Source organism: Equus caballus, chromosome 5 (assembly GCF_041296265.1).
Source record: "Equus caballus isolate H_3958 breed thoroughbred chromosome 5, TB-T2T, whole genome shotgun sequence".
Taxonomy (NCBI): Eukaryota; Metazoa; Chordata; class Mammalia; order Perissodactyla; family Equidae; genus Equus; species Equus caballus.
In genome coordinates, this window is record NC_091688.1 from 70,970,262 (window position 1) to 70,983,042 (window position 12,781).

Consider the following 12,781-nt stretch of genomic DNA (forward strand, 5'->3'; position numbering starts at 1 on the left):
GACTTTCAGCCTCCTCAGGAAACACAGGCTTTCCCAATTCAAAAAAAATAGAGAGAGGCCAGCCTTGTGGCCTGGTGGTTAAAGTTCCACATGCTCTGCTTTGGTGGCCCAGGTTCGGATCCCAGGCGTGGACCTACACCACTTGTCAGCCATGCTGTGGCAGCATCCCACATACAAAATAGAGGAAGACTGGCAGCGGATGTTAGCTCAGGGCAAATCCTCCTCAGTAAATAAATAAATATGTGTACCTACACATATATATGCCAAGATTTCACTGTAATTGGATCAAGTTTACTAATTCCATCACAAAATTATTATTATTACCATTTTTTGGGGTGAGGAAGATTGGCTCTGAGCCAATATTTGTTGCCAATATTCCTCTTTTTTTTTCCTCCCCAAAGCCCCAGTACACAGTTGTATATCCCAGTCATAGGTCATTCTAGTTCTTCTATGTGGGATGCCGTCACAGCATGGCTTGATGAGCGGTGTGTAGGTCCACGCCCAGGATCCGAACTGGTGAACCCCAGGCTGCTGAAGCGGAGCGTGTGAACTTAACAACTATACCACCAGGCTGGCCCCACAAAATTATTTTTTAAGTTCAAAAAAGATTTACAAAGTTAAAGCCCTTTACAGAAAAATATGATGAACCTTCTAGTGAATATCAGATCTTAAAATGGTGATTCCAGTAAAACATCACTATTTCACTAATGACAGCCTTAAATGAAATTGTTCTAGACATCATAAAAACAGATAAATATTAGGTAAGCAGCACTGTCAGGGTGCTTAACTTAATAGCAGTTATTTCTAGATTATATAATTACAGGTGACTTTTTATCTACATTGCTTGAATTTTCTTCTTGAACATGTACTTCCCCTAACATGTAATAAAATAAAAAAGAACACAGAATTTGGAATCAGAGACCTGTGTTTGAATCCACACGCTGCCACATTCCGGCTGTGTGAACCTGGGCACGTAAACCAACTCCTCTAACCCTCCATCTCGCTGTCACCTACCCCAGAGGGCAGTTCTGATCAGTGAATAGATGATGTGTGTCTATTTAGCACCATTCCTGGCATATAAGCAAATGGCAGCTCTAATTATTTCTCTATATTGCATTATGGGACCAAAAAGAATTTTTTAAGATTTTTGACAATTAAGAACTATCACACAAAATATTCATATCCTTTTATCTAGTGATTCTACTTCCAAGAATTTAGAGAAGAAACTGGAGCTGCAAAAAGGATGTATAAACATGTAGGCCAACAACAACAGTTTTTATAAAATGAAAACCTGTAAACAACTTAGATCTCATTCAAAAAATTAATTAATTAATTGGGAAAATTATGGCACAGTCATTGAATAGTATACAATGTGCCATGGAAATTTATAATGTAGCTCTACACTTACTGCCACGGAAAGAAGTCTGTGATATGTTAAGTCAAAAAAGCTGCTATAAGCTAATAATTATGTAATGATCCCATGCTTATAAAAATTTTTTTTATAAATGTGTGTGTATTCATTGAGAGAGAAAAAAAATATGTGCAAATAAAAAATACAGAGAAGCAGATGGGAGAAAATTAAAATCCCCAATAATCCCATCACCAAATATAAACCCAGAAAACTTGGGTAGAATTATAGGTCATTTTTATGCTCTTTCAATAGTTTGTCTGCATTTTCTTTTCTTAAAAAAATCATGTATTACCTCTATAAAAATATTTTAAATGATTTTTTAATTATGTCTCTCATCTCCTCTTCCAGAAAATTTCATAAAACACATGACTCCCAAATGGCAAAAATCTTTCAGTGTTGCCAGATGAACACCCAACAACAAAGGCACTACTACAACCATACACCTACTAAGATTTTCTGAGTCAGATCATTTTGCACAGAAGGCCAAAGCTGGATTTAATCAATCCTGTCTTCAAAGACCAACTGTCAGAAGGCAGCTTCCTGAGGCACTCAACGTGTTGTTCCCAACAACCCAACATGACAGAGGTTAATTATCAATGTCTGGAGCAAAAGAGATTCATCAGCAAATTTGTGAATGAGAAGATCTAATTCTGGCTTCAGTCTAGAGGCTTTCTATTTGTCAGCTTAACTCTCTAGACCTGGATTGCCCATCCACAGAGGAAACCATGACTCCAGCAGAGTTCCCTGGTCCATACGTAATAGTTGGGGAAATGATAAGCACATCTGCGGAAACTCAAACAAATTATCAAATCTAAATGCATGAGTAACAATATACAATGAAACTAGACTTTAGAATAAATACTTATGATGATGATGATGATGAAAGAAGAATAAATCTAGACTAGGGGTTTCAAATTACGTTCCCTCAGGGTACTAGTGTTTCAGCTCTGCAAGCAGATAAGAACAAAAAAAGAAGCTATATGTTCATGGGTAATAGTTTTCAATTTTAAGAACTTCTCTCATAAATTATTCTTAAACCCTTGGTACCTATCATTACTCATCTTCTAGGGAGTGTTACCAAATGGAAAAAAATAATAAAGTAGAAAATAAATACGAATGGGAGAACTCATATAGCTGATCACGTTTCATTCAAGAGAATTATTTTTTGTTTTGCTTTTATTTATTTTTCCTGATTATGTATGCCCATGGCTATCCATATACTGCAAATACATAATTTAATCACTGTCAGCTAGAAAACTGTTCCAAGTTGTCATGATGGAACTCAGTATCAGTGCAGTGGCAATGTTTAGGAAGCTTGGGCAAATTCCCTCTTCATAACCCTCAGTAAAAGGGAAAGAATAGTACCTACACCTCACAGAGTCATGTATGCATTAAATGAGATAACGCTGTGATTAGCTAGTAACTAGCACCTGGTTACTACTCAATAAAAGACAGCTATTGTCATCATTATCGTCATTATGCAACATGGTGTTCCCCAAAGACCTTGATGTGTAGCACTCTACCACCAAACACATGTGAGAACCAATGATAGGATTCAGCAATCTGCTTATTGATGGACCAGTTTCTTTCTCAGATTTTTCTTTGATAATTGGGTCAAGTAAAGTGAGCATCCTATTTAGGGCAACCTAAAAATTTGCTAGTTTTAAAAGTGATTATAGCTCTACCTACTAAACTAAAATATTTAACACACTCATTACTACTGTTCAATTTTTTAAATTAGGAATAAATATTCTTTGGCAAATATTACCAAAAGAAAGGATTATCTGAGGAAATAAAGAAATTAAAGAAAATGAACTGAAATAAATTTTTGGATGGTAAAATAAAGAAAAACCTACCATTTTCAATTTTGCTTTTTGGATGTGGTCCACTAAATGCTAAAAATTTTCCTGGAACAATCCAGTTGAAGTCACCATTTTCAACTCGCTGGAAGAATTTTGTGAGAAAAGAAAAGAAAAATATTTTATAATTCTTATACAATTTACAAAACCCTTACAAATAAAACTGCTTTTTACTCTATTCGTATTAGACTAACTGGACATACATGAAGGCAAAGTAATTTAGCTTAAAATAAAAATACGCATCTGATTCTCAAAATAATATTTATGAATTCAATCTGCTTCAGAAAAATTTTTATCTAGGCTATATGAAAAGTTTAGAAAACTTTATTTAAAGTGGAGGGACTTAGCTTAAAATAATTTTGTCTCTTGGCTACTCTGCAATGAAATGAAATGAAAATAAACATTGCTTTTTGTCCCAGCAAAAAATAAAAGGGAAATAAGAGAAAATGGAAAACATAAGCACTTTCCACGAACATGGTAAACGTACTTTAAACAAAGAAAAAAATCTATAAATATCAGGGTCGTGATGAACACACTTCCAGGTGTTTCTGTGTTTTTATAGATTGATATCTGTTGTCAATGCTGATTTTTAGACTGGGAAATGGAAGGAGGCAGGAGTGAGGGACAGAGGCTCAGCAAACCCTCCAGGTAGACCACAAACCAGAGACAGCCACGTTCTACCACAGGGGCTGCAAACCCAAAGAGTGACAAGATCAGGCAGAGACATAAATAAGGGCAGGTACTCTTCAGCTCCGGCCAGTCAGTCACCTTGCAAGAAAGCAGACTGATTGTGGCCGATCTTTCAATTGGATTTTCATGTGAAATCTCTCTATATGTGAAATGTTGACTGTTTTTAAATTAAGTTTTTAAATACCATGAAATCAAATAAAACACACCTGCAGGCTGACGGATTACCAATTGTCGGCCTCGTCTACACACTCTAAGGAATCCTCAGAAAGGCTTGAAGACCAGGGAAGGGGCTGAGCATCCTCCCACTGCTCCATCACCTCCTCCATCTCCTTCCCTTCCCCAAGTCTCCGTGAACCCATGGAACACTGGGGCAGGGCTGAGGGTACCTGAGATCTTGCAGGTAATTGGGAGACATTTGTACAATGCATCACAAAATATATGTTTCACCTCTTCATGTAAGCCATCTTTAGCCCACCCCCATCCCCACCACAAGGCACAGCTCAAGTCTCCAAGTGCCCCCTCAGGGCTCTCATAGCTCTGCATGGATAGTTCCCAGGCAGGGAAGGAAGGCAGTTCTCTTTCCTGGGCTAAGGCTGTGCACACAAAAGGCTCTCTCTTCTGCTACGTGGCACAGACCTCAATGGTAGCAATCTGAGTCAAATACAGAGTCCGCGCTCTGGTGTGAGAGCTCAGCAAGTACTCGTTAAATAAACTGGAGTAATGTCATAAAGGAAAACTGGAGCCTCCACTTTAATTACTTATACTACACATTATCAGGTCCACGATAATCAAAACTTAGCTGTACAATTTTCATGTTTAAAATGCAGATGTTTCTTACCAGTTATAAAAGGTTATAAATGAAACTTTATATGACACCCTATAAATGTCTGAATTGCATTAATCTAATTGTAATAAACATGATATCTCCACAATGCCCTAAATAAAATCTTAGAGATACTATGAGTGTTATGAGCACACACGCCAAATTAAATCTCAAGCATAATTATTTATAACAATATGAATATAGAATCTAAACTCTTTATGATAATTAAACATTTTCTTGGTTAAATAAAGCAGTCTCAAATTAACAGTCCAAAATCCCTCTTAAGTAATTATTAAGCTTAAAACATTATTTAAAATTCAAATATAAAAGCATGCTCTAACCATCAAAAGGCTAAAACCAATTCTTTGTGAACAGTCGAAGAAAACAGGTTTCTACGTTCACTATTTCTGTATCTTTGACCACTAAGGAGGCCTAAACAAATAAATTGTCTTATGCCTGTTTATTCGGATGATAGACATGCATTGGGTTAAACAGTAACCTTTCATCATCAATGACATGGAGACAGGCAGTGGACTCTCTAGGACACATTCACTCACAGACAAAAAGAATGTTTGCAAATCTGCCCACCCAAAAAGATAAACATTAGATATTATTCATCCATATTCAGTAGCTTAGATAAGGTTGATGGAGTAAACAAAAAGATTTAGGACTTTGATTCAAATCCAAAAAGAAGTTAGTAAAGTCATAGCTTTTAACCGACTAATATAAGCTTACTTTGGTAAGCTTCCAAAATTAATATCTGTGCCTTCTTTCATAGTGTTTTATAAGAATGTCAATATTTATCAATAATAGAATATTTAAGATGAAAAATTTGTTTTTCTAATTAAATGCACACACACACACACACAGTTCAAAGAATCTAGATCAGACGGGAACTTGAGGTACTTTCCCAAGCCTACCACATTTTATAAACAAACATCTAAGCAAGGATAAGATAAGAAGGTATTTCACCTCTTCCAATCTAAAGCCTACTACCTACCACGTACTATGTAGACAAACTTAGGATGTTCCTCACTCTATGAAAACCCCAAAATAAAAATCTGAATTCCTGAAACTGACACATTTAGGTGTTACTATTCACTTTACCAGGATTCTTCAGTCTACAAAAGATTTACCAGATTTCTTTGGAATAGCTAACTGTCCTGGTGCATTTAAAATATAATTGAAAAAAAAAATCACAGTTGCTTACAAAGTAATTAACAGTTTTAAAATAAAATATAATTGACTTGAAAACATAAATTTTTATAACTTCTAAGAAATACATCTGTGCCAGTAAGGCATACCTCTGTTGTAATGGTTACAAACATATTTTTCAGACCAAACACTGAAAAACGTTTGGCCTTATTACCATTGTAATAAACAGACAGTAAGATAGAAAAGATAGACCTTGAAGTTGACAGTTACAGGATTATTCCCTTTATCAACATATGTTTTCTAAGATAACATGGCTAAACAGGTTTCAAGCACAATTCAATACTCATTGAACCATGTGCTGAGCCTTTATTATACATCGAGGATTATAACTTGGTGTCATACAAAAAAAATTAAAAAGCCTTCCCTCTGTGCTCTAAAGGAGTCTGAAAGCAAGTGGGAGTGACAAACAACTGTAATAATAATAGCAGCAAATCACTGACTCTGTGCTACGAACTACTCTATTACATGCAACTCATTTAATCCCTACAGGAACCCTATGAATGCAGGTGCTATTATCATCTCCATTTTACCCATTGCTATGGTCTGAATGTTTGTGTTCCCCAAAATTCATATGTTGAAACCTAATCCCCAATGTGATGGTATTTGGAGGTGGGGCCTTCAGGAGGTGATTAGGTCATGAGGATAGAGCCCTCACGAATGGGATTAGTGTCCTTGTAAGAGAGACCCCAGAGAGTTCCCTTGCTCCTTTCACCACGTGAAGACACAAGGAGAATATGGCCATCTATGAACCAGGAAAATGGCCATCACCAGACACCAAATCTGCTGGCAACTTGATCTTGATCAAGCCTCCAGAACTGTGAGAAATAACTGTTTGTTGTTTAAGCACACAGTCTATGGTATTTTTGTCATAGCTGCCCAAACTAAGACACCCATTAAAGGAAAAGTTGCATTCAGCCTTGATAAGTGCTATAACAGAAGTATACAAGAGGTTTAATGGTGGCACGAAGACTATTGTAAAAATCAAAAAGACAGAACTACAAAGTTCTTTTTGATTCATTAGGAAAGTGCCTTGTTTATGTTTTCCTAACTTCTAAAACAATAAAATAGAGTTGACAGAATAATTGTATTACATAAATGCAAACATGCTGTAGTGATTGGCACTTTATGAGCTTAAAGCAAAGTAAATATTTGAGTTATTTGGTTTAAATTGTTACCATGCCACATGGCTTAAATAATAATCCAACTCTAGATTATTAATTTAGATTTGCTTTTGAGAGAGACAGTGTGGCGGAGGGAAAGAGGAGTGACCCATGTGGATGATCGCTTCACCTCCACTAGCAACAGTGGGGGTGGGGAGATGCTGGTGGGAAAAAACATCCAGGGTACTGCTCCAACAGCCCAGACCAGGGAATGCATCTGCCAGTTGCAGAGTGCCATTCCAGTGCTCAAGACATGAAGATCTGAGGCTATCAGGACTAGGTGGTTACTGAAACTTGGAAACAGGTGCTCTCACTCACAGAGAGCGTGCATAACGAGAAATCATAAGGCCCTGGAGAGCAGCAGCATTTCAGGTGGGAAAAGGAAGAGAAAGGACTTATAAGGGGACTGAGAAAGATGACCAGAGATGGAAGGAGGAGAAATGCAGGAGACAGAACCTTAGAAGTTAGGGGAGGAAAGTGACTTTTCAGAATTAGAGAATGGCCACTGAGTCAATCCAGTAGGAACAAGACCACACACAACTATTTGCTGGTGCGAACTCTTGTGTTAGCAGGACCAATTTCAGTAGAGTCACAAAGGTAGAGGCCAGGCCATCATCAGATGACTGGCTGAGTAAAAACAGACTCAAGACTGCTCTCTTAAGACATTTGGAGGTAAAAAAAAAAGGAACAGAGACCAAACAATAATTAAAGAGGAAGAAAAGACCATGAGAAATTTCTCAGGATAAGGTAGACCTCAAAACATTTTATAGATTTAACCAACATGATCTTTGAACCACACCCGCATTAGCTGATGTGGAAGCACTGGGTCCCTCCACTCTAGCAGCTGCAGTGTCTGGGAAGCAACTTTGCTTCCTTAAACTGGTGACCTTTGAGTGGTGCAATCAACACCACGGGATGGCTCCAGGGAAATGCTTCTAATAGTTCTTTGAGTAGTCAAATCACCTTGGCAGACACACCTCCATAGTTCCTCCAGGTGGTGAGGACATACCCATATACCTCCATTCTGGAACTCGCCTGACCCCAGTCCTATGGCAGGAATTCACAATTACAGTGGCAGAAATTCACATTTTTCCAGTTCTATAATCCATGAACAAGCAAAGACAGCAGATCAAGCAATGTCCAGATTACATTTTAGTTTCCTGTACAAATTCTAATCCAAAGCAAAGCCTCGAAACATCATACCTTAGGTCTTCAACAACAATGACTCCCGCTGCTGACCTGGGATGACACATCAAGAGCTGGGAGACCTAACAAACATTATTAATTCTCAAGGTACATGCAAAAGGGCAACCTCGGGAGTCTACACCACCTGGTCAGTTTGACAATTTACTTACTAACTGTAATGAAGGATGACACAGTCAACCTGGAGACAGTCTCCGTTCAAATATTAAACTAAACTGACATTACATGCAAGCCCTGATCCAAGGTTACAATATCTAGCAACCTGTGTTGCAAATAATTCAAAAACTCACTCTTGCAGCATAGATTGGTTGGTGATGAAAGACAGAAATATCATTACAAGAAGTTGTCTATTACAGTCAGTAAATTTTTCCCTGGAGTGTTACTGCAAAATCAGAATGGATTTTATCTATTTATTTATTTGTTTTTGGTGAGGAAGATTGACCTTGAGCTAACACCTGTTGCCAATCCTCCTCTTTTTGCTTAAGGAAGACTGTCCCTGAGTTAATATCTGTGCCAATCCTCCTCTATTTTATGTGTGGGACACCACCACTGTATGGTTTGTTGAGCAGTGTGTAGGTTTGCACCTGCAATCTGAACCCACAAACCCTGGGCTGCCGAAGCAGAGTGTGCAAACTTAACCACTATGCCACTGGGCTGACTCCCAGAGTGGATTCTTAATTAAGACGTCTTGATCACTTTCCATTGAAAAGTAGTTACATTTAATAAATTATATAAAATATCTTGGAATGTGCTCTACTCCTGTTTTTAGTATTCACTTATTTATTCCTTAGTTCTTTCATTCTACAAACAATTAATGACAGTCCACTATGAGTATACTATGCTACTGGATTACTTATTCATCCAAAGATGAATAAGACACAGTTCCTGTCCTCAAGGACCCAAAGCACAGAGAAGACACAGATGTGTAAACAGAGTTTCAAGCAACACTGTGTGAGAAGAGCTCCCACAGAGCTGAGAATGACTTAGCAGTCAGCCACATAAATATGACGGGCAGGTGAGAAGGGATCACAGACAGGAGGAGGGCCAAGAGTATGCCCAAAGGCACAAAAGCATGAAGAAGCACTGCCATCTGGGAAGCTGCATAGACTTGGGTATGAGGAGGGAGGGGAAAGAGATAACCGTGGAGAGGAAGGAAGAGCTCAGTCAAGAAGGGCCTTCTGCGCCGCATTAAGGGGTTTGCAATTCTTCCCCGCTTTCAGTCAGCGTGGAGTCCATGAAGGACTTAAAGCAGCAGGAGAGTGATACAATCAGACAACTTCTGAAACATACACTGACAGTAATATGAAGACTTGATGGAAGAGGCCCAAGATTCCAGAAAGACCCAATCCTAGGCATCCAGAATCAACCAACACTTTCTAATAAACAGTTCTCAGACGGGCCGCATTGTAACGTGGCTAAGATAATGTGAAATCATCTTTTAGAAGAGCAATGCTCTTTTCCACAAAGAATATCCTTTGTGAAGATAGCAATAATAATGACTTAAGAATTGCTAGACTATCTCAGGAGCCAAATTTCCCACACTCAGCCTGTCCCAGATCAATGAGAAATTCTGTGTAGAGAACTAATTTGTTAAACACGAAGATCGGGGCTTGCGGCAAAAGTCAAACATAACTTCTACACAAGAATATACGGAGTCTATGATAGCAGGCGACAAGAGCAAAGGCTCTAATCCCACACATGAAGAGATGAAATTACAGGATCCTCCTAAAAAAAGAATACTATTCCTAGCAAATACACTGAGCAAATAGGAAGCACATAATAAACGTTCAATAAACGAATTGAAAAGTTATCAAATTGAAGCCATTAAGACTGTAATGCGGCTTCTTGACTCTCATATAACAAAAGTTTATCTGTACACCATTATTTCTGTAGAACAAAGCTTCCCAACCAGTCTAACAGAATGGAGTTGCCTGGGCAGGGACTGGAGCAGCCAGAGTCCCCAGCCCAGTCGCCAACAGCTGTGAGCTATGATCACAGGGTGCTGAGCAAATATTATCATTCTCCACGTGTGCCATGACAAGAGAAACAAAAGGAAGCCCTGTGCAGTGACTCCACTCTCAAGGAGGCAGTAACCAGCTTGTCTGTCACCAGGCCTGCAGCAGCCAAGCACAGCTCTAACCACTTCCATCGAGTAACCAATGGCAAAGAAGTGGCTGGGGTTCGTCAGCATATAAAAGCACAGGGTCAAGTCAATAATAGCTTGATATTCTGGGAAATATCCTCATACTGACAAAACTACTTCACAGAATGCATTTTTTTCTCAAAAAAGGAATTTTATGGTGAGGAAAAGATGATGGCAGATAGAAAATAGCTCAAAGAAAGAAGTCAAAACAATTTTTTCATTTTTGAAGTGGGCTCTCCATGAACTTTAAGCTCCATCTAATCCCCTAAAGGATATTTAAGGCAGCGCTTTGAAATTGCATGGGCCACATTCTGGATGGGGAATAAATGTAAGCCACAGCGATGAGGCACCCCCAAAGGATGCCACTGAAGCTCTGTTTTTTTGCATTTCTCTCTCTTTTCCCTCCCCCTAAGCAGGAACAGGGTACTGATACTGGATAACTCTTGCTCGCTGTTGTTCTGCGAGTTCATCTGTGTATGGCCAGCACAGGGGCATGATCAAAAATGGCAAGCCTACTAGTAAACAGTGGAAAGCCCCTTAGGGAAAACCAAATAAACTAAAAATACAACTTCAAATTCTCTTTGATGAATAATGACTACTTAAGAGCAGCGTCATTAATGATAGGTGGTGTTCAGACAAGGTCTTATTTGGTAAGGATAGTTCACTCAAAAAGAAGAGAAGTTGACTGAAGGCAGACTCTTTCTATGGGTGCTACTTTCTGAGTCTTTTAAAAGCAGAATATTAACCTACATGAGCATTAACTCTATAGAGGTATGTGAGGCTACAGGTCCTCACATACCTGCAAGTGCATCACTTGATAGAATACTCAAGCTTTTTCATCTCCATTGTTTTTCCCTAGGGCAAAAAGTCTGTTTCTATTTTTCAAGTGAACTGATCCGTGGCTAGATATCAAAGGAGTGGCCGCGCTCTTAGATCTTTGAGAATACCATAAGAAACCTGCTGGGAAAGTATGAATGTTTGACACTGATTCCTAGGAGAAGCTTTTGGACCACCATCCTGCACAATTTCTTCATCAGACCGTCATCGCATAGTGCCAGAATGATGTCTGTTTGATCAGTGCAAATGTGAGGAAGCCACAACTCCACAACAGCTTGGCAAAGGACCTGAGAGGCCACATTTTAGAAGATACTTTTGTTTATCAATACTTAATACAATGGGCCATTTGTAAGTTACACAAAAATAAAGCAAGAGCCTGAGATACTTATCCCAAGCCTTCTAAATATGACAGGGCCTTGAAATCAACACTTAAGTGAACAATTAAATCGCCTCAGAAAGCAGGCAGACCCTGTTCTGCTTATCTAGGCTTCATGCCATACTGAGGGACTATGATAGTTCTCTGTCAAGGCTGTCCTTGCAGAATTTGCACTCTAGCTACATGGGGCTACTGGGCACTTGAAACGTGGCCAGTCCAAACTGAGATGTGCTGCAGTGTCAACTACACGCTGGGTCTTGCAGGCTTAGTTCAAAAATAAAAAGGTAAAATACCTCATTAATAATTTTTATATTGATTACATGTTGAAATGATATTGCATTAAATAAAATATATAATTAAAATTCATTTCATCATTTCTTTTTGCTTTTTCTAAATGTGGCTACTAGAATGTTTAAAATATATAAACATACACGATTCTCACTATATTTCTATTGGACAGTGCTGCTCTAGACCCATGAATTACAGGAAGAAGATGGAGATAACCTTTTGCACAATGAGCAGAGGTTTATCTGCAGACTTTATAAAACAAGTACTTCCCATGTTCTGCTGCCCCTGTCATTAATAGCATTTATAAATGACATTCTTATCATAAGCCTCCCCCTTTTAATGTCACAGAGAGATGCAGTGCCATTAATTTAGGCTTTTTCTTGAGCCGCCGTATTATACATTAAATGTAGTTTAGTCAAGACGTGCCTTTCAAAAGCTTCACCTTGAACATCCCCCAATCATCCACGACTTACATTCTCATAATATGCTGTCAATGATAAAATTTTACTTTGAAAACTATGTCTTCCTGGGAATACTGACTTCGTTGGAGCTAACGAAACATGTAAATTTAGCTCTTCCACAAGTTCTCCAAATGTCCAGACTCATAAAGCAGGTGAGGGAACAGAGACAGAAGTTATGACAAAAATGACTGGGCCCACAGATTGTCAGGAAGAGAGTTCCTTTATTTAGCCACTTATTCATTAAGCAACATTTATGAAATGCTTACTACCTGCCAATCACACTTCTACTTGTGATTTTCTATTTTCTAGGCTTTT

The 12,781-nt window shown here is 38.4% G+C and overlaps 1 protein-coding gene across 44 annotated transcripts in view; it reads right to left on the reverse strand.

The window, feature by feature from the left end:
* The window catches only part of CDC14A (cell division cycle 14A), a 164,585-nt gene that overhangs the window by 64,709 nt on the left and 87,095 nt on the right, over positions 1-12,781 (reverse strand). For 42 of the 44 annotated variants that reach the window (XR_011439329.1, XM_070268655.1, XM_070268657.1 and 39 more), the window contains one exon: positions 3,268-3,355. The exons of the other annotated variants lie outside the window; for them this stretch is intronic. Coding sequence is in view for 35 of the 42 variants with exons in the window: in XM_070268655.1 (XP_070124756.1) it covers positions 3,268-3,355 (88 nt within the window). In the remaining 7 variants the exon portion in view is untranslated. The remainder of the gene's footprint in view (positions 1-3,267; positions 3,356-12,781) is intronic. 44 annotated transcript variants of the gene reach the window in all.